The sequence below is a fragment of the Equus asinus genome, chromosome 24, assembly GCF_041296235.1.
Source record: "Equus asinus isolate D_3611 breed Donkey chromosome 24, EquAss-T2T_v2, whole genome shotgun sequence".
In the NCBI taxonomy this organism is placed as follows: Eukaryota; Metazoa; Chordata; class Mammalia; order Perissodactyla; family Equidae; genus Equus; species Equus asinus.
In genome coordinates, this window is record NC_091813.1 from 46,854,676 (window position 1) to 46,878,811 (window position 24,136).

Consider the following 24,136-nt stretch of genomic DNA (forward strand, 5'->3'; position numbering starts at 1 on the left):
CATCTCTGTCGCACATTCTTCATGTTTTTCTTTACAATCCTTTAAAAATGTACAAAACAAGGACAGGATGGGGGCTGGGTTTGGTCCACGGGCCGCAGTCTGCCAACCCTTGGCCTACATCCTGTATGTGGTGGTGTGACTCTTTATGTTTGCTAAAACTCACTGAATTCTTAAAATTGTTGAATCCTATTGTATGTAAATTACACTTCAATTAAGCTGACAAAAAAATATGAATGAAGCAGACAAAAAAAAATCCATGGAATGAAAAACACTGTCCCTTGTTTATAGTGTCGATAAGCTCCACTGATAAACTTCATAAATTAGCTGTCTTTGTGCCTGGGCAAGCTCTTGGTGCCCCACCATCTGAGATCTGTCATCATGCCACCACGGCTGGGCACCATCCAGCCCAGTGACCCCGAGGTGCCCTGAGGTTTGGTGACTTTGATGGGGAGACAGGGTGTCTCCAGGGCCTGTGTTTACTGATGCTGTAGGACAGGCCATCTATCATTTGAGACCTTTGTGACCCTCTGGGGGAGCTGCCTCACGTCGGAACATCGGGCTGTATGGCACTAACAGGAGACATTTGGGGAGATTGCTAACCCTGGAGAGAAGGCAGCCTGCTTGCATGTTGGCCTTCTTGACAGAACAGGAAATACCACACTTGGGGTGAGGCGAAGGCCCTGACCCCTTTCCCAATCACTGCCAGGCACTATTCTCCAGTTTCCCTTCTTTTTTGTGCCATATCATGTTCTGCTATCACCTGCCAAGCCCTTGTACGTTTTGGCTGCTTCTTGGCTGCAGGCCTATAATCTGGAATCCTCCCCAACTGCTGACCCAGTTAATTTATGCGAGCAAGAATGTGGGCTCAAGCCTTACAGAAGCCTAGATTTCCTCCCCTCTCCCTCAGGAACATCTCCAGCAGGAGAACTCAGCAGGCGCATGCAGCAGCTCCCTTTACTTCTGGAGGAGGTGGCAACCAGCTCTCTAGGACCCTGTAAGCCTGGCCAGAGGAGCTGGGCTCAGAGCACAACCCTGTCACCCTGGGGAGGGGACACTCAGACTTTGGGATCTATTGGCAGTTCTCTCCGTTTTGTGGTTAATTTTGGAGCTGGGTTTGTCCTGGCTCTTTAGCTGTCAACCATGGTCCTGTCATTCACGTGCTGGTCCAAACCCTTTGGGGATGCTTTCTTAATCTCTGCCACTATAATCTCTTATTTTTTATTAATTTTTTTTTTTTAAGGAAAATTAGCCCTGAGGTAACATCTGCTGCCAATCCTCCTCTTTTTGCTGAGGAAGACTGGCCCTGAGCTAACATCCACGCCCGTCTTCCTCTACTTTATAAGTGGGACGCCTACCACAGCATGGCTTTTGCCAAGCAGTGCCATGTCTGCACCTGGGATCCGAACTGGTGAACCCCAGGCCACCGAGGTGGAACATGCGCACTTAACCGCTGCGCTACCAGGCTGGCCCAACCACTAAAATTTCTTGAGGTGATGAAATCCATATATTATTCCTGCTGGGTTGAAGTAGGCCTTCAGTTTAGTTATTCTAACATAACCTCACTCACATTTTGGGGGGGGGAATCCGTCTTTTAGGGAGAGGGGTTTGGTGAATGAGTCTGGGTCCTCTGCCTCCACGCCAGGCCTGATCTTACAGGTACCTCTCCAGTTTGGTGTTTAGATAGCTCTATGGCGAATTACCTTAAATCCTCCTCCAACTGCTGAAAACTTGCTTTAAAAACTTGGGACGGGGCGAGGAGCTGGAGGCAAGGGATGGAACCTGGGGCTGCCAGGGGAATGTGCTGCAGTGCTCTGGACTAACGGTGAGTGACAGAGGCCAGCAATGCCTTATCCACAGTTCCCAAACCCAGGACACTCTAGACACCAGTTCTGGTAACTCACTTGGCAGCAAAACTGATCTGAACTCACCTTGCTTGGCCATAAAACCTGACGTGGGTGTGAGGCTATTTATTGTTTTTATTTATTCCTGCATATTGCTGCAAAATTAAGAACGTATTTGAATAGAGAGTGCCGCTCCAGGCTCTCCTAGGGTGTTATGGTCTATGCACTGCATGGACTTCCTAAAAAAAAAAAAAGGTCTGATTCTGGATGCACATCGAGTCCCAAGGGTTTTGGCTGGGAGGCCCCAGCATGAGTGACAGCAGCCACCACACTCCAGCCTGCCCAGAAAGGTTAGGCAAGGAACATAGTCACACACCAGGACCAGCCTTCTCCAAAGCGCGTTTACTTTGTATTTTAGTATTGTCCTTGGTTTCATAATACTCACAAGCCACATGGCCTGAATCTGCACAAATCCCCCTGGCCCTGGCCCTACCCCTGCCAGGAGCCTACAGGAACTGGGGGAAAGCCAGGCAGAAGGTCTGAAGCTCAGAAGGTCTGACAGGCCCCTCTGGAGCCTATAACCCCCCGAAAATACCTTCTAATGCTTTATTCTGGTACTGAGACTCTGCCCAAAATGGCACCGCAGAGTTTAATTAATCATTCTCCCCTTGCCTGGCAGAGCTTATGTCAATAAAGGTTTCATTTCATTAAAAAACAAACTGCTCAAATGGAAAGATTTCACGTGTCTTTTTAAAACTCTTAACTCATTCTCGTTAATGGAAAGTTTTATTGGCCACTTGGGTCAAGCCTATTTTTCCAGGGCTGTGCCCAAGCCTCGGACGCAGCGGATACAGAGACTTGACCCTCAGCATGTAGCATCTCCCGAGGCTTCCTGGGCTGTGTGGCCAACGGAGGGAGCTGTGACTGGGCCCACGCAGGGCAGGCCGCCGGCAAGTCTACACCGCCAGCTCACGGGCCCTCTCCTTCTCGCTCTCCACCTCCTGCCTGCCCCCCCTGCCCCCTCCTCCTCTGCTTCCTCTTCTCACGCCTCCTTCTCCCCAGGCCTTTCAAAGTACGAGGAGCATACGTAACTAATTCCACGCACCGGGCCAAGTAGAAACATATCAGTTCAGCTTTGCCAGAAAAGTGGGCTAGAAGACAATGCACTTGGCCGACAAGAGCAATCTGAATGGGATTAGCTCTTTCCCACCCATCCATGAGCCAGAATCCACATGGGCTGACCTGAGGACCGGCACTTCACAGCGGACCTCCCCACCAACAGCTGCTCATCAAGAGAGGCCCGCTTAGGAAGGCTTAGGCTAGTTTTTATTTTACAAACAACAGGTAAATTAAGTGCATTGTGTTCATAGTTTAAAAATAGTATTCTCAGCTCTAAGAACTTTGAAAATCATATTTATTTCAAGAATTCGTTTATTAGCAAAATGTGTTTTACTCTGTATACTACTATAAAGAAGGGCCTAAATATTTTTTCTTTTTAGATGGTTTCGCATTTTTGTTACAAAGAAAACTGTTATTTCCTCTCTTTTAGCCACTTTTCCTAAGATAGTGGCTTGATCTAACACCTGGGAGGTGAAGGACAGGGACCAAGGAAGGGAATACATATGAGCCTGAGTGCCAGGGTGGACAGAAGGGAGTCTTGAGGGACACAGGGATACCAGAAGAGAAGAATCTTTTTTTTTTTTAAGATTGGCACCTGAGCTAATATCTGTTGCCAATCTTTTTTTTCCTCCCTCCTTTTCTCCCCAAAGCCCCCCGGTACATAGTTGTGTGTCCTTCTAGTTGTGGCATGTGGGACACCGCCTCAGCATGGCCTGACGAGCAGTGCCATGTCCACACCCAGGGTCCAAACCGGCGAAACCCTGGGCCACTGCAGCGGAGCATGCAAACTTAACCATTTGGCCACTGGGCCAGCCCCAAGAAGAATCTTTTTATCGTACTCCCAATTGAGGAAACGGACAGGGAAGGAGCGTGCTTGGGAATATTTTTCCTTTTTCAGTGGGGAAAAGGGGAGGAGAGAAACAGGAGACAGAAACTTTAAAACACAGCGTATGGGCACGTTTTAGGGAAAGGCCGTCATCGAGAGTTTGGGCCTCCAGGTTTCTTGGGGGGAGCTACAACAGAGCCCATTTCCCAACAGGAGGCATGGTCTCCGCCAGCCAGTGGGGTGGCTGTGGGAAGTGCCATGTTCACAGAGTGTGCCCAGGCGTGTCCCCTGGTTCCCAACCTCCACATCCGAGAAGGGGTGCAGGGCTGGGCAGCCGGCAAGCACAGACACACTGCCCAGTTTTACTCCACCTCTGTCCTCTGCCCCCCACCGTGGCAGCACCTGAGCCTCCTGCTCTCCCACTGGAGTCAGTGCGGAAAACGGGCCACTTCCAGGGGCCCCTCTCACAGGGCACAGCTCAGTGGTACTCAGGTCACAGACAACCTGTGGAGCCTGTGGCGTGGGGGTTTCCTTTCAAATTCCCCTTCCCTACATCGTCCACGGGGGCCTCCTGTCATCAGGGACTTCAGGCTTTCAAATACGGTCAGTGAGAGCATCATTTCCAGTCGGCCTGCCCAAAGCACTACAGAGATTCCCCGGCCAAATGGACTGTACTTGCTTCCTGCCATTACGACTGTATTACCCTTTCTAAATCATTTTGCTGGCTTCCTCTTGGTTTCTGAATTAAGGTCAACTTTCCAACTCTCATTTTCCAACCCTTCCTCTGTGCAGCTGCCAACAATGTCATTTTCACGTGCGTGTGTTTTCTTTCTCTTCTCTCTTTTTTGTTTTTTCTCCTCCTTTTCTTTTAAACTCTCCCATTCCTCTCGGTTGAGCTACATATTATATCGGTAGTGCCTCCCCTCTTTTCTTTTAGATTCATTAGGGAAGAAGAAAATCCATTTTTGTTGGCAGAGCCACCCTTACTATTCCTGACTTCGCATGTCTCCCTGTGTCTCTCAGCAGGTGACTTGACTTCCCCCGGCCTCAGTTTCTCCATTTGTCACAAAATATCTCAATAGTCACTGTGCTTTTATCTGTTTGAAAAAAAAATGTCTGCTACGAAAGAAGGGCGTTTGCTTTCTGGCTTTCCATTCGTGCAGCTTCCTAGCATGGATCCCAGAGGGCCAGCTCTGCACAGTTGGGGATTTGAGCTCTTCTCTGTTCCAGTTTGCATCTGGATTTGATTAAGGATTGCAAGAACCTGGATTTTTTTGTGCCATGTGAATAATTACGTACTTTAACAATGGGAATGACATTCGGGTTATCAGACATCCAGATTCCTTTTGCACACTAAACTTTCCATTCAAAGGAAATTATCCTGCGTTGGGCATAAGGCCTCTGTCAGAGGCTCCCCCTTGCTTTTCTGCATAAACCCCGTAAAAAGGCCTTTCTGCTTACTGTCTGTCGAGCAGTGCCGTGCTCGTGACAGGAGGAAGGAGGGCTAAGTTAACGGTGCTTGCCCAGAGACACGTGTGCTTTCAGATCGTCATGTGCTCCAGTCATCTGACTGGGCAGCAACCAGGATGCTTAAGTTAGGTTTTGGTAAAGGATCAAAGCACAAGTTTTGGGCAGAAAGATGCTGATCAAAGAACAGAGATGAAAGTAAAGCAGTGACCTTGAGAAGGCACAATAATGACTGGGTTTGTTTCTCTTTCCCCATCTTACCAGATAACCTCAGGGCAGCTGTTTTTTATTAAACCCACTGTATTAATACAGACAGAACGACAGCTACTCAGGTACCATAACACACAAAGCTTATTTAAAGTTGATAATACAGTATCATAAAGAACTCCTTTGTCCCAGAAAAGGAGAAGGGAAAAAGAGGGTGAGGGTGACAGGGAGAAAGGCCATGGAGGTGCGCGGCTGACGAGGAAGAGCAGCGGACGAGGACTAAGCAGAGGAAGGTCCCTCTCGGGCAGTACTCTTGACTTGCATTCTCCTCCTGTCCTCTCACCAGCCACACTGGCCAAGAGAAACCTTGTAGGGGGAGGTGACAACATGACTCCTGGGCACTCCAGGCAGGATTCCCTCTCTGAAGAGAATGCCTTGAGCTGGAAGGAAAAGCCCCAGGGACGGTGGATGGGGGCAGGGAGGGCAGAGGACAGAGCACCCTTAGCTAAGATCAGAGGTCTCATCCTGCTTCCCGTTCTCCTGGCTGGACTGTCTAACCTCTTCCTAACCCAAGAAAAATCTGGTCCTCTCAGTATGCTGGGCACAGCAGGGATAGTGTGCAGGCGACAATGACGGCCTGTTGAACACAGAGGAATAGGTGTCCATGGTTCAGGGCTCTAAGGCATCTGAGTGGGGCAGAGGGAGGGTGGGGTGGGACTTCTGATTCTTTAAGGAAGATGCTATAGTTTCACTAATTTCCCTTGCCTCTTCAAGTCATGATCAGGTGCCTGATGCATTCACGAAAGTCAGTCAGCTGTCACTTGCTAAAAGATTTGAAAGTGCTTCAAATGCATGAATAAATGTGATGTGCTTAAGAGAACGCTGCTGCTTTGCCAGATCCTGCCAAATTCCCAAAGCAGGTGTTCAGTTGGGCGCCAGGGCACAGAATGGCTGGGACATTCTGCATCGAATGGGGCTGGAACATGGAGCTTGAACTGACCATAGGGTCAACTTCCCAGAACAACTTGGAGGACAGAGGATACCTTGTGGTTGGGAAAATATTCGCTCTATTTACGTGTGGAGATGACGGAATAGAGTTGAAAGGCTTTGCACGCTATGGGCCAAATTAAAATATCTTGTTTCAAAAACCTCATAGGCATAATCTTTTCTTTTTTTTTTCCTGTGCTATCCACCCATCATCTGCTTACACTTACCGAGAGTTTACTATGGGGGGACACTGTGCTGGACAAGGGGAATACATAAAGGAGCTCCCTTCTCCTCGAAGAGTTCAGAGCTACTGGAAAAGAGAGACACAAAGACAAGGGCTTCAAGAGGTGTCATGGAAGCAAAAGCAGAGGCGACCCATTTGGGCTCGACATGGAGAAGGCTATAGAAAGGAGGGGATGTCTGGGCGGGACGTTGAAGGATTCTGAGGCAGACAGTGGAGCTGAGAAGAGAGACTTGCATGTTCCAGAGAGAGATGTCTTGGTGAGAAGGGTCGGGGAGAGAGAGAAATCATGTCAGATCATGTCACCTATGCAAAGCCCCTCAGGGACTCCCCATCTCACTACGAGTAAAGGCAAAAGCTATAACTACAGAGGTCCTCTCTGATCTTCCCTGGGGCCACTCCGACCCCCTGCTTCCTCTGCTCCAGCCACACTGGCTTCCTTGCAGTTCTTCAGCGTTTGGGCTCCGGTTTGCTCTGAAGGAAGGCTCCTCCCCCACATATGGACCTGGCTTAGCCTGGCTTCCTTCAGGTCCTACTCAGATGTTACCTTCCTGGTGAGGGCCTCCCTGGCCATGCTCTCCTCACACCTTCTATCTCCTTGCTCATTTTATTTTTCTCCCTACCTGTTACCACCAGCCCAACACTGAATCTATTTTGCTTATTTATCTTTCTTTATCGTCTCTCTCTTCCAAGAGGAGTAAAAGTTCACAAGGGCAAGATTTTTTGTCTGTTGGTTCACTGCTGTACTCCTGGTGACAGCACAGTCCCTGGCATACAGCAGGTGCTCAATAAATATTTGTGGAAAGACTGGAAGGAAAGAGTTATGAAGCACTGTGCAAAACTAAGGCTTCTGGAGTTTATCTGGAAGACAAGGGGAAGCCATGGACATTTTTAACTTGGACAGTAAGATAACTGGGTCTGTGTTTTCTAGGATAATAACTCTGGTGGTGACAATGATAGAATGGTGGTGGTGGTGGGGACTGGAAGCAGGACGTCCCATGAAGAGGTCATTGCACAAGTGGATGACAGTCTGACATGGGGCAGTGGCAGGGGAGGCAAAGGGGAAAAGAAGGATTTGAAGGGGCAATGATAGTTTAAAATGCGTAGCTCTGGTTTTATGCATCAACTCCAGAAAACTGCTTTTAAGTGTTTTCATTTCTCATGTACAACAATCCATCAGTTCGAAATCAGTTCTAATCTTGGTGCAAAGGATGCTTCTGAACCTTGGCTTACAGAAAAGCAAGCTAGACTGCAACGCTGAGAAGGCATGCGGGTCAGGCTGCTCCTACGGAACCTGTGAAAGGGAGCTGATCTCTGGAAGCAGGTCTGTCTCTGTCACACATCCTGGAGGCAACCTTTTTGTCTGGTCGGGTGAGGCGACTCCTCTCCGCTATCTCCCTGTTCATCTCAGTGTGACATTTCAGTATGTTTTCTTTGGCTTCAAGGCCCTCATTCAATCTGAGATTGTCTTTCTTCCCCTTCTTTTACAAGACTTGCTAACTAACCACCAGTGCAATGTTTTACTGTCTCCTCGGGCCCTTTGCCCTTCGTTTGGTCACCCCTCACATACTCCCTTCTAAGCTTTTTCTCTGGTTCTTACTTCCGGACCTTCTTTCGCGGTGGGCAAACAGCTTGGAAAGCTTTCCTAAAGCCCAGCTATAAGTCACCTTGCCCTCCTTCGACCTCCATCCTCACCTGCCAGTCAAAGCACCTTCCCCGTGTGTGAAGGCAACAGAAGGCCATGCTCAGGAATGAAAGAACTCAGAAAAATGTGCCACCACCTACCGTTCTTGAAAACATAATTCCTTGAAAATACACTCTGGCCAGCTGAGAAGTTCCTACAACCAGATGTCAGAATGGAAGTCCTGATGAACAGGGACGGGGCGTCTGTCCCGGGGTACCACGAAGGCACGAGGACTCCATGCGGCAGAGACCTCTGCACACACTGACTGATGTGGCCACACCACAAACATCAAGGATGCAGACAGGAAGGTCCCGCCTTTCACAGGGACTTCTGAATGAAGCCTAATGAAACCACCTCTTCCTTAGGAATTGTTATCCTTCATTAAGGTAATAATCCTATAATTGGAATCTCTCTGTAGAAGCTTCTCCCTCAAGAAGAGTACACTGTGAGATTCAGAAGTTCAATTAAATATGATTATAGCTGTCTTTAAAAACAAAAACAAGAAGCAGTCACAGCTAGGAACAGGCCTGGAAACAATTTTCTGTGGCTTTCTGTGGGTGAGGAGCATTTCACGTCACTCCCCCGTGGACACAGCTCCCTGGCCACCACTCCAACCAGCCAGGCCACAGGGGCTCCCCGTGGCAGTGCGCCAGGCCCCTCACGATGGGCTGTGGCCAGCTTCTCCAGCTGCATCTCCAGGAACCTCGCCTCGCAGCCCTCCTCTCCTCAGACTCACTATCCTGTAGCTCTTTGAACTGGCGCCATCCTCCCAGGCCTTGGTGCCTTCCCATATGCCCATCCTTGTCTGGGACCCTCTGCCCTCTTCCTCAGCTCAAGGTGGAAACCCTACTTGCCTTCTTCTCCGTGAAGATTTCCAGGTACAGCACGCTCTCTCTGCCACCCGCATAGAATTAGGGTGGTCATCAAAGCCGCCCGCACATCAGCAGTTGCTCACAGAACGAAACTAAGCCTAATCAAGTGGACTGAGTTCTCATGCCAAACGCCCTTGACATCCTCCCAGGATTCTGGGGGCAAGGCCCCTCTCAGCACCTGTTGTATGTAGATACCTGGATCAGACGCCCCTGACCCCATTACCAGAATTAAGACTTGGGGCCCACAGTGGGTAAATCCAAGTATTCCATCCCTTGAGGGTGATTTCCTCCAATAGTAAATAAATAACAAAAGAGGCCGATTTCTTCCTGGACTTGATGCATATTTTATTTGACTGTAAGCTCCATGAGTGCAGGGACTAAATCTATTTCTTTGCTCACTGTTCTATCCCCAGCACCTGAGACAGTGCCTAGCTCGAGGAAGGGTCTAATCAATGTCTGCTGAGAGGACGACTGTCTTATCTGAACTCACTTCTCAGGTAGAGCAAAAAGCCTGGCACAGTTCCCACTTACCCATGCCATGCCCAATGAATGAATCCTAGTCCGAGTCGTAAAATGAGGCCATTTTCTTTATGAGAAAACCAAACTTGGGAAAGCCCTTCCGTCAGCAACACACACCTGCCTTCCTTCTCCCAGCCCCCCCCACCCCCGCTTTGTCTCGGCTTCTGTGTGCAACCCTGGGACATAAAAAGCGGCTTTGTGTTACTGCTGGAAGGAAGGGCTTCACAGGAACGCCAAACGGTATTAACCTTTTCTCCCCAAGAGCATTTAACACACCAGGTGACTGTAAACTTGGGCGGCTCGGGAAGGAATTAGTGCAAAATTCAGACAATAAAGAGAGAGGGGCCTTCACATCTTCAAAATCCAGAGACCTGCACATGTCCCCCTGGAGAAGCACCTCAGGGACGCCCACGCCGGGCTCCAGGTCCCTCCAGGGCAGCCCTTTCCTCTGGGCTGGCTGGCTTTTCCCGGAGTGTCTGCCCACTGGCACATGCTGGGAGCAGCAGCGGCCGTGGCATCAATAAAGCTGACTTCCTCCCGCGTCTCTAAATGCTCAGGGCCGGAGCTTCAGAGACGGGACATTTGTCAATTCTGCCTCTGTGCCAACCTGGCTCTCCTAGGAGTCTCGAGGCTACACCGATCCAGAAAGAGATCCTCTTTACTTCTCTGCATTCTCTGAAGATGACCAGAAACAGTCATACAAAATGAACAAAGGGATTACCAATTAATCTGCCCTCGCTGGCTCCTGTGACTGCAAAGATACGATTACAAAGCCAGGATTTGCAAGAGACCTCAATTCCTCATTAATCTCTACTATCGTTTCTATCGCTGCTTTTTTTAAGCTCCTTTCTTAGGCAGGGAATGAGAGGGAGCAATGTTCTTTCTTCTCTCAGTAGTAACTGAAAAATATGTCCTTAACATTTCAGAAAGTGGACTGTCCCTGCGCTATAACCACTAAAGCATGGAGGTGAAATGGCCTGAGTGTACTTTATGCTATCATCTATCTAAAGGAATGAATTTAAGCGTGGAGAACCAAAACCCGTGGTTTCTTTGGAGAGCATGAATCTGATAATCCAGAAAAACTCCGGGGCCTAAGAATCTCCAAGTTCTTTGCATTCTACTTGCTGCTGTAGAGCATATTTCCACCGTTCAGAAGTGGGCAGTGAGCAGCCTCTGAACTGTGGTCCCCATGAGCCTCCGCTCTCCGGCCATCTGGAGCTGGGGCCCGCAGAGGAAACAGGTCCCGGCATCTTTCTGCCAGGTCCACTCCATGGGTCAGTGCTACAGAGTAATCAAAAAGCACTGGGGGCTTTTCTCCTCTTTCCCAGAAGTGTCTGCCAGCTCCATTCGGCTGGAGGTTCTGCCACAGACACACATTCCTCCTGAGAGAGCAGAGACTCTACGAGCTGGGGTGGACTGAAGTGTCCGTACCAGCTGCTAACGACATTAATCCTGGCACATAATGCACGGTGGCTGTTTGTCGACATACCACAGTGGCTCCCAGTTCTGCTTTTCTCTGGCTCTCCTAAATACCTGTTCACATCCTTCAAACTCGGGCTTGGTAGAAAGCTGAGGATGGGGCTTAGAAGGCAAACGGGGTGAGGTTCCCCCAAGTGGTGCTGGAAGAGCATGCCATCGGAGGCGCACTCCTGCTGGGCCCTGCTCTTACCTGGATACGGCACTCTCCCTTTGGTGACCAGCTCTGTGAGTAAGATTCCAAAAGACCACACGTCAGACTTGATTGTGAACCTCCCGTACAGGGCTGCTTCAGGGGCCGTCCACTTAATGGGGAACTTTGCACCTGCAGGAAGAACAGCTGGTTACTGGACAGACAGAGCGCATTGCGCTGGGTACGGGCTGGGGAGGGAAAAGCACTCGGAAGCTGCTTTCAGGCAGCAGGTTCAGAGAGGATGATGGACAGGGCGTGAAGCAAGGAACGGACGGACTAGGACTGAGAAGCTTGGGTCTAGTCCTCGCTCTGCGACCTTAAAGCCAGTTTAATTTTAATTTTCAGATCAAAGGGTTGGACTTCAAAGTCCCTGAAAGCTCTGGCTTCCAGAACTTGAATCTTGGACCATATTGAATGTCACAGGTTTGCTCTGGAAGTCGGGCTGACCTGTGATTTAGGAAACTAATTTAGATATTTTTTGTTTTGCTTTGAAATTATATTTTAATAAATACACATATTGGATCATAATGCTACTCTTATGGGTCCTTGAGTATATAAAGCCATATTTGCTCTGACCGAGGGGCATAAAAATCAGATCGAATCCCCAGGCTTCTCCCAGGGTGGAGACAGTTTGCTTTGGCCCCTGTGTGATGTTGAAATGGGCTATATTCTCCCGAGGCCTCCCACACCCAGAGCAGAGAAAGGATTTAGCCTCTGGCTCCTTCCCTCCCTACGTGCTCTTTCTTCCCTCCACCCTTCCCCCTGATAGTGACTACCTTTAATTCCAGGATAGTTTCTTCTGCACTGTATGAGCCCTAACTTACTCCCTACCTTTCTCCTACCAGCCACAGAGGGTACAATGTAATGCCTGTTTTTAAAAAGCAGTCTTGCTTCAATGACTGTCTTATGAGTCTCTGATTTCTCGAGACCAAGGAGCGTATTCATGCCAAAGTCAGTAGAATCTTTTCTTTCAAATTTCTCCCATCATTAAAAGAATCCTCTCTCCAATCCAAAAGGAAGGGTGCGGTCCACACTGCCCTTTACAAGGCTAGATGTGTGAACAGGGAATTAAAATGGACTCAGCAGCCTCTGCTCTCACACATCAGGCTGAGCAATTATAAAGCAGTTCCAGATATTTCATTGAACAAACTAAAAGGAAAACACAAGGAATTTTTATTATGGATATAAATACAATTATATGCTTAAAGCGTGTTAATTTTACTTAGGAGCTCCTAAAAAAATACCATACAAAGGCCGACAAAATCAGAAACTTTCATAGTATTTTCTAGGAAATGTGCAAAAGTGGAAATGATTAAAATCTTTAAATTAGCATGGTTTTAATAACCAGAGGTATGATAAATCACCATAATTAGATTTTTGTTTTAAATACAGTATATGACAACATCTTTAGCAAATCTATCCTGGCATTTTCTGGCAATATAATTTTCCTCTCCATCTCTTCTACGCCAGTGTGAAATGAAATAATAATAATAAAAAATCCTGCTACTTCATTATACGGCAGCTCACATTAACACTGGAGCAGAAAAGTTATCCTATAGTTTTCTTTTCCTTTTATGCATTGAGTTATTTTTAATTAGCCATGTTCTCAAGCATATTATTTATATCTTTCCTTAAGTGTTACATGATTCCACACAAGGCCTGGTATTCTCTCAAGAGTCGTTTTGTTTTTAAAGTTTCTTTCAAAGCATTCTTCTCACACGTCTTATCCTCCAGCATTCTGTTCACGCAGCTTTGGACTCTGAGCCGCTGGGATTAATGCAATAGATTTTCCTCAGTGTCGAGAGCAGGCTTTGCCCTGGAACAAACCTCAGCTGGAGTTCTCTTATTTCAGAGAATTAAAGGTATATTAAATTCATTCCTATTTAAACCATCTCTGGAGTCAAATGGCTTGGAAATCTATGTCCATCTCTGAAGCAAACAGAACATTTTTCTCCCCCGTGCAGAAACAAATCCTGTAAATAAAATGACAAGAAAAAGAAGCCTTTCTTCCTTTCTTGGAATCGCTCAACATTGGTGACGGGGTGTGTGCTGCTGAAAGTAAACTATTCGAAATTTGGATAAAGTCATTTTGGATTTTCCCAGAGAAGATTTCATAATTGCGGATTTTAAAAAATAAACACATGTCAATATGTCAGCCAACTGCACTAACCTGCTTTATTATTTTCTCATTATATCACCTACAACAAGAATTATATAAATGTTCAAAAAATAAGTGAAAACAAAGGCTATTAAGGATCTCTGATAGGAAATCATTTATATATATGTTCTTTGACTTATTAGCACGAGCTTACTTAAATTTCTTTTGTATTAGTTTGCTTTCTAAGATAAGCAATGTATTTACACCTAATACAGTTTGGAGGGAAAAAACATGAGGAATGTTTTTGTCCAATTTCACCCACTTCTTTTCATCTTAAAATGGCAGCCACTGTTGACAAAAGAAGCTTCTTTAAAGATAATTCATATTTTCCTTTTCAAGGAAGACAAAAGGTTAATAAATTAAAGCAGTGATAAGCTAGTTGTTAATCATTAACTTAGTTTCAACATAAGAACTGATCGATCGATCCTCACTCTTCTACTCATCTCATTACCTCTATTTCCTCTCCTCTTGGTTCCCCACCTCCTGAGGGTGCAGATGCAGCTCTGAATGGGGGAGAGCTCACCGGGGGTTTTCGGAAGGGATCTTTGCAAATGGATATGCAGGTTGCACATTGCAAACCCCAGTCCATGAGAACAGCGTCCCTGAGGCTGTCCAGTATACGACCTATACAATCCTATGGATGGCCCTGCCGGGGGCTGCGATGGGCTCTATCCTTGGGTGAAGTTAGGAAAGCTCAGAAACCTGGAAGAAAGGGTCTCCTGGGTGTAAACATCACCTTTTCCTTGAAAATAAAGTTCTGACCCCTCAGATTTTTTCACAGATATCATGGCAGGCATAAAGTTAGGATCAAAGTTGTCTTCTAAGCAGTACGGATTGGTGGAAAAAAGCAGATGCTGTCAAGAGACCCACCCTACGATGAACTTGGTATTGTGATGTGACTGGCTGATTCACCCTTCTTGAAATTCTCATTTGGGAGCAGGATTCAGATGCCAAAGCCATTTCCTCTCCTCTGCACTTTATTGGAGGAAAGCTGGCAAACTATGCAAGTATGATGGATGACCCGCGTCACTGACATCACGGGCTCTGAAGGACATGGTAACACTCAAGGTACTGTTCAATGTTTACATGAACTAAAAAAATAAAGGAATTAGCATCACCCCAGTTTTTATTCCTTACTAAATTACTTTAACAGTTAGGACTCTTTGAAGCCAATAGACAAAGGCCATACATAATACATTTGTATTTGTGTATGGACTGGAAAGCATCTTTTCCTGTGAATGTTTTCTAGGCAGTGTTTACAGATTTTACCAACCTCCCAAGCTAAACTCATTGCTGAAAGTTTGACCTGGTGCTATCACTGGGACCTGTGTCCTGGAGCCACCAGACAGGTAGAATATCTCTGTATTTCAGTCATTTATCCCCTGGAATAGCAAAGAGGACCAGTGAGCCTTAGGCTGAATCATTTTCTGTGGTGAGTAAACACACTAGTGTTCTAAATAACAGTTTCTTACATACATCTCATTCCTGTTCTCTAACGTCTGTTGAGATGTGAAATAAGCCAGTGGTAACAACACGGGTCTTACTCACTCCCCTGGCTTCAACGACCATCCCGACTCCAGTGATGCCTGTGTTTGTATCACCACGTGGCACCCCCTCTGTCTTGAGTTCCTGACCAGTAGAACCAACTCCCCCCTCAATGTCTCCATTGGGAGGTCTCAAATAGCCTCTCATATACGACATCCAAAATTCATCTTCCCCACAATTCTGCTGCTTTTTCAGGGTTTGCTGCCTTGTGAACTACCTAGAGGACGATACCAGGATGCTGAGAATCTTCCTCATCTGGATGCTGTGTCTATTTGTGCATCGCTGTGCACTTGGACAGCAGCACAGGGCCCGCCTGGAGAGGAAGCTCAATAAATCTTTACTGAGTCATCTTGTGTCCCGGCCGCTTTATCATCCTCCATGTTGAGTCTACTTCACACCCTTGAATGTGTCCATTTCTCTTCATCTTCACTACCCTCGCTCTAGTGCCCACTTGTTCACTGTCACTTGCCTGGACTCCTGCAATGGCCTTCCAGTTGGGCCCCCAGGCACAATCTGGTCCCTCCTGCCTACTTCTCCAGCATCTTCTTGTTATCCTGGGCCTCTCTTCCTCTGCTCCCCTCCCTACCCCAACCTCTCCACTGACCTTCTCTGACTGCTCCTACCTGCTGCAGGGCCATGGGACAGGCTGTTCCCTTTGCCAAAGGTCTCCCCCCTACTCCCAGCTCATGGCTATCTCCTGCTCCTCTGTTCTTGGCCTAACTGTCCCTTGCAGAGGGAACCTTGCCTGAGCACTAAGACTGGGGGAGGTTCCTCAGCTCTGCGCTGCCAGAGCACTTTGTCCTTTGTAGCTGTTACTCTTCAAGTACAATGAATACAACAGTTGTCTGCATGCATCTCTCTCCATAGACAGATACTGTCCCTGAGGGCAGGAGCATGCCTTTCTGGATGGCCACCGTATCTCCAGTACTGAGCCTGGCACACAGAAGACACTCGATACAGAGGTGTTGAATGAATGCCTGAGTAACTGGACAGCTGATCAGCCCTTCCTGCCTTCCTTTCCAGGCTGAACAACCTTGGTTCCTTTTGGGGCTTATTCTCAGTTCCCTGCTGTTTGTCCTCAGTGACCAGTGTCACTGTCTATCTCCATCTGGATGCCCTTTTAAGGGTTTAACAACCACCAACTAGTAGAAAAACATCTGCCAGACAATAATGAAACTTAAAAATACCTGGAAAACCCTACGTTTTTAGTGCCAAATGAAGTGTGTTCAGATCCCCTTTGAGTCTGAGTGAATCCATCTGAGGTGGAAGGAGCCCCAGACTTTGCTCTGTGAGGATCATGGGGCCCAGTTCGCTGGAGTGCAGCTACGGCATTACATCAGCAGGAAGACAAGGTGGCCAGAGGCCCTGGGAGCATTCATGGCCAAAGAAAGTGGAAATCCTTTTCTAAACAGACTGGAAAGGAAGGAGGTCACTGGACGCCAATCATCCACCCTCATGCGGCCCTGGTCTTTCTCATTTAAAACAAGGTTAACAATCACCCATGCTTCAAGTAAGAGAAAGGAGAGGGTTGTAGATTTATTCACGTATCAAAGTTTGTCCACAAAACAACAACAAAAAACCCCACTACTGCTGGTCCGGTTTTGTTCTCTCTTTTCCTACCATAAGTAATTCTGGACTTTCCCCCATGTGCCTGGCACTGTCCTTAGTGCTGGGGATACAACCGTGACCTCAACTCTGGCTCTCATGGAGCTGGCAGCTTGGTTGGGGAAGGAGATAAAACAAATGAGTGGCCATTATATATGTCAGACGCTGGCAAGTGCTAGAAAGAACAATAAAATGGGCTACAAGGACAGATCTGTGGGGCTTTGCAAGCCACACTAAGGACTCTGGATCCCATCCTACGTGTGATGGGAAGCCACTGGTGCTCGTGAGCGGAAGTGTGATGACATCCTACCTCATTCTCTCTCCTTGTCTTTAAAACTTGGAAGGTAACATATCACTACTTTGATAACAACTTGCGATGAGATAGAATGTGAAAAGCATTTTGACTTTTCAAAATTCTTGAAAAGCGCCACGACATTTCAAGGCCCACGGGTGTCTATTCACAGTTAACAATTGGGTAGGTTATGCTTCTATTGTCACTTCTGTCATCATGTTTATTTAACTAGTGGTTCTAGTCACATTGGTGCTATTTTAGCACACTTTTCACAATTGAATAATACTAATAATCTCAGGAACAAAGGAGTAACACTTAACATACTCTAACACTTTGCAATGCTCAAACTTTTCTATAAAGAAGTGAATGATCTTGTCTGAGTTTCTTCCTCCCTGGTGCTCTTCCTTTCCTTCCAAGCACTTCTTGTCTCTGCTGCAGGCTCCTCGTCATTCCCCGACTCTAATTCCGAGTGTCTGCCAGGCCTCAGGGCTGCAGACTCTTCTCCCTCTGCCTGTTCCTTTGGGGACACACCCTCTCTCATGACTAACCCTGCCCACCGCCTCCACGGAACGAGGCTGGATGCGGATGCCCTAGACACACTCTGTCTCTCATTCCAAGTCTTGGCGCTTGATTTGCAAATGCCTAAGGGCAAAGGCCTCTGGGGGGTCTCCCACTTTTATCTGAAATGTGGCAACTATGAATCTAAACTTATTTTTTCACCAAATCATCTTACTATGAAGACATTTTATTATAAAGGAGATTCTTGTACTAGGTGGAAAATTTTACTAAATGACTGACTTATAAAGTATGTTCTCACTTTAATATTTAAGGATGTAAACGGAGTCCACCCCTCCCTTTTTTTTTTTTTTTTGCAGGGAAGGTTTTGCCCTGAGCTAACATCTGTTGCCAATCTTCCTCCTTTTCTGTCCTCCTCCCCAAAGCCCCAGTACAGAGTTGTATATTCTAGTTATAAGTCGTTCTAGTTCTTCTTTGTGAGCTGGTGCCATAGTACGGCAACTGGCAGACAGGTGGTGTGGTTCCGCACCCAGGAAGTGAACCCAGGCCGCCGAAATGGTGAGAGCCCAAACTTTAGCCCCTAGGCCATCAGAGCTGGCTCCAGGGTCCCTTTTTTTACAATCCCTTTTCTGGGAGTCAGATCATCGTTCTGCCAGGCTTCAAGGTGGAGAAGCTGGAAGCCAGCTGGGCCTTCTCCCCTTCCTTAAACCTTGCATCTAGTCTGTCACCGAGGCCTCTTGTTTCCCTCTTTGACAAGTCCCTCAGATTTGCCCTCTCTTGTTTAAGCTCTCTGCCAAAACTTGGTTTGGGTCCTCATCCTTCTGTTAGGTCCTCCTGCCATCAGCTCAGTGCCCTGCCTTCAGGTCACTGTCCTTCCAACTAATTACTTTAAACTTCAGCTTCTTAATGGGTCCCCCTCACCAACCAGAGCGGGCTCCCTACTGCATGAAGTCAAAATCCCCCACCTGGTTTTCGCAGGCCTGGTTTTCATGTATCTAGTCAGCTTTGAATCCTGCTAGCCCAAACGCACAGTCAATCCAGTCCAGTGTGCTTTCCCATAACCTGGACCCTGCACTTGGCACAATCATACTTGCTCCTTCTACATTAGCTTGTTCTAGCTGCCTTCTCTCCTTCCACCTGCTTAGCTAAAGCCTACTCAGTCAAGTCCCACATCCCTCCTGAGGCCACGTGTGATTACTCCAGCCTTCACTGATCCCGCCAGGGCATGTGGAGTCAATGCTCTAAATAACGGTTTAATGCTTGACAGTAGGAGCTACCACAATAGCTAAACATACATTGAGTGCTTGCAAAGCGTCAGACATCACGCTAAGCGCTTTAGACAAAGGAGGTAGATACCGGTAATAGCGCTGTTCCACAGATGAGAAAACCGAACACAGAGAGGTAAGAGAGATGCCAAAGACACGTGGCAATGGGGGACCTTGGATATGAACCTTGGTTCTATGCCGCCATGCCCATGTCTCCAACATGTCTTTCCACTAGTTTTACATGTGCTATTTTTTATCTCCTTAAATAGAAAGTGAATCCTTTGATGCTGGACACCACATTTTATACTTATATTCTTATATTCCTCCAGACTACCTTGACTAAGGCTGGTTAAACAGCAACTGCTCAACAAATGCTTTAACTGGCTAAGGGGTCAACCCAGCAATTTATCCAACACTCTGATGGCCAAAGAAATTCTCTTGCTTTACACAGATTTGATCAAGCAAACAAAGAAAAGAGTGACAACACCGCAGTGCAACAAATTAATAATTATCTTCACCCTTAGAGTAATAGGTATAAAATCATCCTTGCCATACTCCAGACAGTCTGACTGATGCTCTTGGTTTTTAAGTGAAAACAGGATGACCAGCTAAATTCATTAAGTCAGAATAGCTCATCCTTGCCCCTAGGCACTGTTCTAGTTAATGAAGGTCCGTACCCCTAGGGGCCAGCCAACCTGTTTTCTGCTCCCTCAAATAGAAACAGTTCTTACTTGATTCAGTTACTTACTGTATTTTATGCATCTTCACGCATTAAGATGATGGCAGCGGCATTTCAAATGCTCAAATGAAGACAGCAGAAACTCGCTCCAAGTCTACTTCCTGCACTAAGCATATGTAAGCTGGCCAGAGAACAGGGAGCAAATGCTCTTCAGTGATGATGCAAAGAGGCCCACCTGCGGGCTGAGTTGGGATCCAGGGGTCATTTGTGGAAGGCCTAGGGCAGTCATTTAGGAAAGGAGCTTCAGAATCAGGCAGACCTGGGCTTGCACATTGGATTTGCTGGGTGACCTTTTTTTTGCTGAGGAAGATTCACCCTGAGCTAACATCTGTGCCAATCTTCCTCTATTTTGTACATGGGTTGCCACCACAGCATGGCCGCTGACAAGTAGTGTAGGTCTGTGCCTGGGAACCAAACCGGGGCTGCTGAAGTAGAGTGTGCCAAACTGAACCACTAGGCCACAGGGCTGGCCTCTGCTGGGTGACCATTTAAAGCCTCCCTCAGTCTCAGTCTCTTTGTCTGTAAATTGAGGAGGATGATAACCTCATAAGACTGTGGTGAAAATTACACATAATGTACGGGGTTTAGCACAGCATTTGGCACCTTGTAATAGCTAAATAAATGCAAGCTATTATTTTATTTGCATAGTAAGGCAAAGGCACTGAGTTGCATCAGGTTAGCCAAAGCTCGCCAAACTTTCAGAAGGGAAAGAGGATGAAGAAAACCCAATACACTCATCACTCAATCACTGAGAACTTACGGAGTGTCCAGTTAGTCCCCAGAACAGAGGGAGGGACTCCTGAGAAAACCAAGCACAGGTCACCTCCTGCCCTGGTACTTTCCAGGCAGCTGGGGAGACAGAGTTCACATAACCCAACAGAGAGCTAAATTGAGGCTGGTTTTAGGAAGAAGACGGCTCAGGAGAGAGGGGAAAGAGGAAGTGCACAGGGAATGGAGGCTCTGGGTAGTGGTGGCCACATCCAAATGCTGCAGTGTGACCCATGGTTCTCTCTGGGTGAGGCTCAGGGTGGGACCAGGACAGGCCTGGGTGGGGCCCAGCTCACATTACGGGGTCTGGGTGTAGAGCTGAGCTGTTAAGCCTTTTTTTTTTTTTTTTTTTCCTGGTGACCAGGCCAATTCCATAGCTCTGTCTCAGAAAATATCCCCTTTGGCTAAAAATCCAGGCCAAGGTGGAGAAGGCAAAGCCAGTGCAGAATACAAGAAGCCAAATCCTTCCTACAGAGAATACAAGTGGTGCCGTAAGAGCATTTCCAAGGAGGAAAGGCATTAGCATCAACAATAGACACCGGTTTTCTGAACCAAAGATCCATCTAGAGCCCTCTTCAATTATGAAGCCACAAACTCTGCAAATTACTACATTCAGTATTAAATAATGCTCAATACTTCAACTTTGAAGTTATCCGGGAGAATAAAGGAAAAGAAATCATGAACTAGGCCAGTAACAGGAAGCTGATTATGTGGTGGTAGAGGGGTGACAAGGCAGGACTAGGAAAGGATATCCTGTGAAAGACGTAAAATCAAAGCTGACCTGACCTGCAACTCTGTGGTTATTCAAAGAAAGCAATGACTTCGAACCCAACAAAACCTGGCAAAGCAAACTCAGAATTTTCACACTAGGCCCAAGGAACGACTTTCGAATTTGCCAAACGTGTCTGGAGTCATACAACTGTGTATTTTGCAGTTATTCCTGGTGACATATTCTGCTGAAACTTCTACTTTAAGTTCACAAGGTTTTAGCACCATGTTTTAAAAAGAAAAACAAATGAAAAGTAAGTGGTACAGTGGAGTGAGATGATATTCCATCTGAAATGCATACGGTCAGCAGGGTGTTTGAGAAGAAAGGAGACAGGGAGTAGAGAGGATGTGGGTGGAGGAGGGGTGAGTGCAGGCAAGGAAGACAAAAACCAAGGACCAGGGGCAGAGCCTGAACATATTGCAAAGACAAGGGTTGATTAGGCAGGCATAGATCCAAGGTCTGGTGTAGCGGAATCCATGGAAGGAATATTTAGGCTAAGAGGGGTGGGCAAAGTTCCAAGGGGAGCCCAAAATCGAGGACCCGACATAGAAGGGGTGGAAGGTCCATCAGTGGGTATTGAAAACCTAATCAGGACAACCAGAGGACAAAGAGGAGCAAACCCGGGCACCAGGGAGAAGGGGGGCACCAGTCGTGGGAAGGAAAGACGGGCAGATGAACCATGCAGGAGCATGACAGTCTTCCGAGGAGAACAGAAAGCAGGCTGTGACATTTCTTCTATACATTTATGGGGGAGTCAGAAGGTGGGGGGAGGATGCTCTGGGCTGCTTGCCTTTCTCCATCACCCTCCTCCCAATGGTGACCAATGACAACCCAGGATAACTGTCACTGGCAACACAGAAGTAAGGAATGAAATTAATGAGCATCTCCTGAAATCATGGGTTTTTGATGCTTTACTCAGGAAGGAAATCTAAAAATCACCAAGAGGACTTTCCCTGAAATGCAGACTGTGTTGGCAGCACCGGTTTAAGCAGCTGCCTTGGGTGGAGTGAGGGAAGGAGGAACCCTGCTTGCTCTTCTAGAACACCAAAGCTCTGACTAATTCCAATTATCCTTCCAGCTTTCCAAGAGCCAAAAGGGAAGCAATGTCAGAATGAAAATTCTGATTCACAGCCCCAGTAGGATGGATGCTACCTCTGTGGACTTTTATCCGGAACAAAAGGCAAGAAAGCTGTGTACAGAGCTTGGTAACCATCTGCACGCTGCTGTTGAGGATGGTGAGAACTCAGACCTAAGTCATAAACAGATGTCCTGGATGCAGCTCAACACAGAAATGATTCCAAGAATCCAGCCACCCCCAGAAGGGGCGGTGGGCCTGGGTTAGTCTGACTTCATGCCACAAAGTATGCTAGGCAGCAAGGACCAGCAGTGGGGTCGGAGACGCTGCTTGGGAACAGCTGGGGTCACATTGAGGGTCTGGTTGGAGGTTAGGAAGAAATTGAAGGAAGAGAGGATATGCAGAAGACAATAAGCACTTTGAGGCTGCTTTTTTAAATTCCCCCCCCCCCCTCGAGTGCCAGTGCTGTTGGGAAGACCCTCACTATGCTGTTGAACATCTTCCTTTGGCTGGAAGAAACAGAGGCTTCAAATCTGGGGTAGTTTTCACATGCACCGCCTGTCCCTGATTATCCAGATGATGCAAATGCAGGAGTTCCTTTTGCCAGCAAAGCAAGACAAGGAAGCCAAGTGACATTTCTGATGTTTGATGGCAGTCTGCAGTTCCTATTTACACACTTTAAAATCACAGAGGGTGACCATCTGCTTCCTTTTTGATGATTACTAAAAAACGGGGGATGCACAGACCAAGGACTTGCACTTGACCATTTGGAAACAAGCGCCAAATCACTCTGCTGGAGACAGGCACAAAGGAGAGAGAGACAGCCAAACGGAATACAGAACGTGACCGCCCAGGGCACATGACAAGGAGAGGTATTGCGACCAGCCGGCTCTCAGTGACCAGGGCTTACAGCTGTCCATCTGTTTCCTCTGGGCAGAGTCGGGGGGCTGTCGGACTATGGGCTGGAAGAAAGGAGCGCATGTCCTCCCCACAATCAGTTTTAGTCTTAAAGGACACTGGGGTAGGTAAGGGTGAGTTCAAGTCCGTTTTCTTTTCATTTTAATCTTTGGCTTTCCATCGTGCTGTCTTCCAGGGAAATGGATGGTCTGCACAGTCTGTCTCCCTGTCCCTGGCTGCCTCACCCCCAGTCCCTGCCGGTTAACCTGGCCCCTCAGCCGCACGGGGCTCAGCGGATAAACAAAGCAACCCTCTCAGAGATGCCGGTGGAAGCCCGCGGCTGTGAGCGGCGGAATACAAATGAAGGCGCTCTGCTGCCTGGTGACGGAAGCGTACCAAACTGAGGATGGGGAGGCTCGATTAGAACCAGGCTCGGCGAAGGCATGCAACCCGGCGGCTTGGCGAGAGAGACGACCCACCAGCCGAGGGCAGTCGGTGCCCCTGCCCCACCCCCAGACGGCCCCTCAGGATAGATGATAAACTTTGACCGCGGGCAGTGCAAGCAAACGCGTTTCCTGCTTGGGACGTAAAACAATAGCTGCCTTGGAAAGGGTTTGCTTTTTGTCAAAGGATGGTTTGCCTCCCCAGTATGGGAAGAATTAGATTAAATTCAGTAATTAAAAAGAGCCCCCCCCCGCCCCCCTTCCCCTGACATTTGCTGTTCAGGTCACGGCGCACTGCGTGGGAACTGCAATGCTGTTGTTGACGGAGAACAAGAAACGCATGTGCCGACAGGGGCAGAGGGAGGGCATCTCACGGCCAGATCAGCCTTGATCTGCCACCGGATTACAGGGGCCTCAGAAGAGGCTGATTAATAATTCTGCAGGAGCCCTTGAGCTGGAAAGCTGGCGTTCTGAGTCTGATAATCCCCAGTCCTTGTAATACAAAGGAAGGACAGGAATTGAATTCACAGTTCTGAATTGTGAAAATCGAAATTTGAAAAACAGGGATCCACTTCTTTCTGACTGTGTTTGTCAACCTAGCTGCCTGCTTGTTTGTGTTAAATGGCTACTGT

The 24,136-nt window shown here is 47.5% G+C and overlaps 1 protein-coding gene across 10 annotated transcripts in view; it reads right to left on the bottom strand.

Annotated features, from left to right (window-relative positions):
• FYN (FYN proto-oncogene, Src family tyrosine kinase) overlaps window positions 1-24,136 on the bottom strand; it is a 204,176-nt gene that overhangs the window by 1,152 nt on the left and 178,888 nt on the right. For all 10 annotated transcript variants that reach the window (XM_014866176.3, XM_014866170.3, XM_014866178.3 and 7 more), the window contains one exon: window positions 11,433-11,564. In XM_014866176.3, the coding sequence (XP_014721662.1) occupies window positions 11,433-11,564 (132 nt within the window). The remainder of the gene's footprint in view (window positions 1-11,432; window positions 11,565-24,136) is intronic.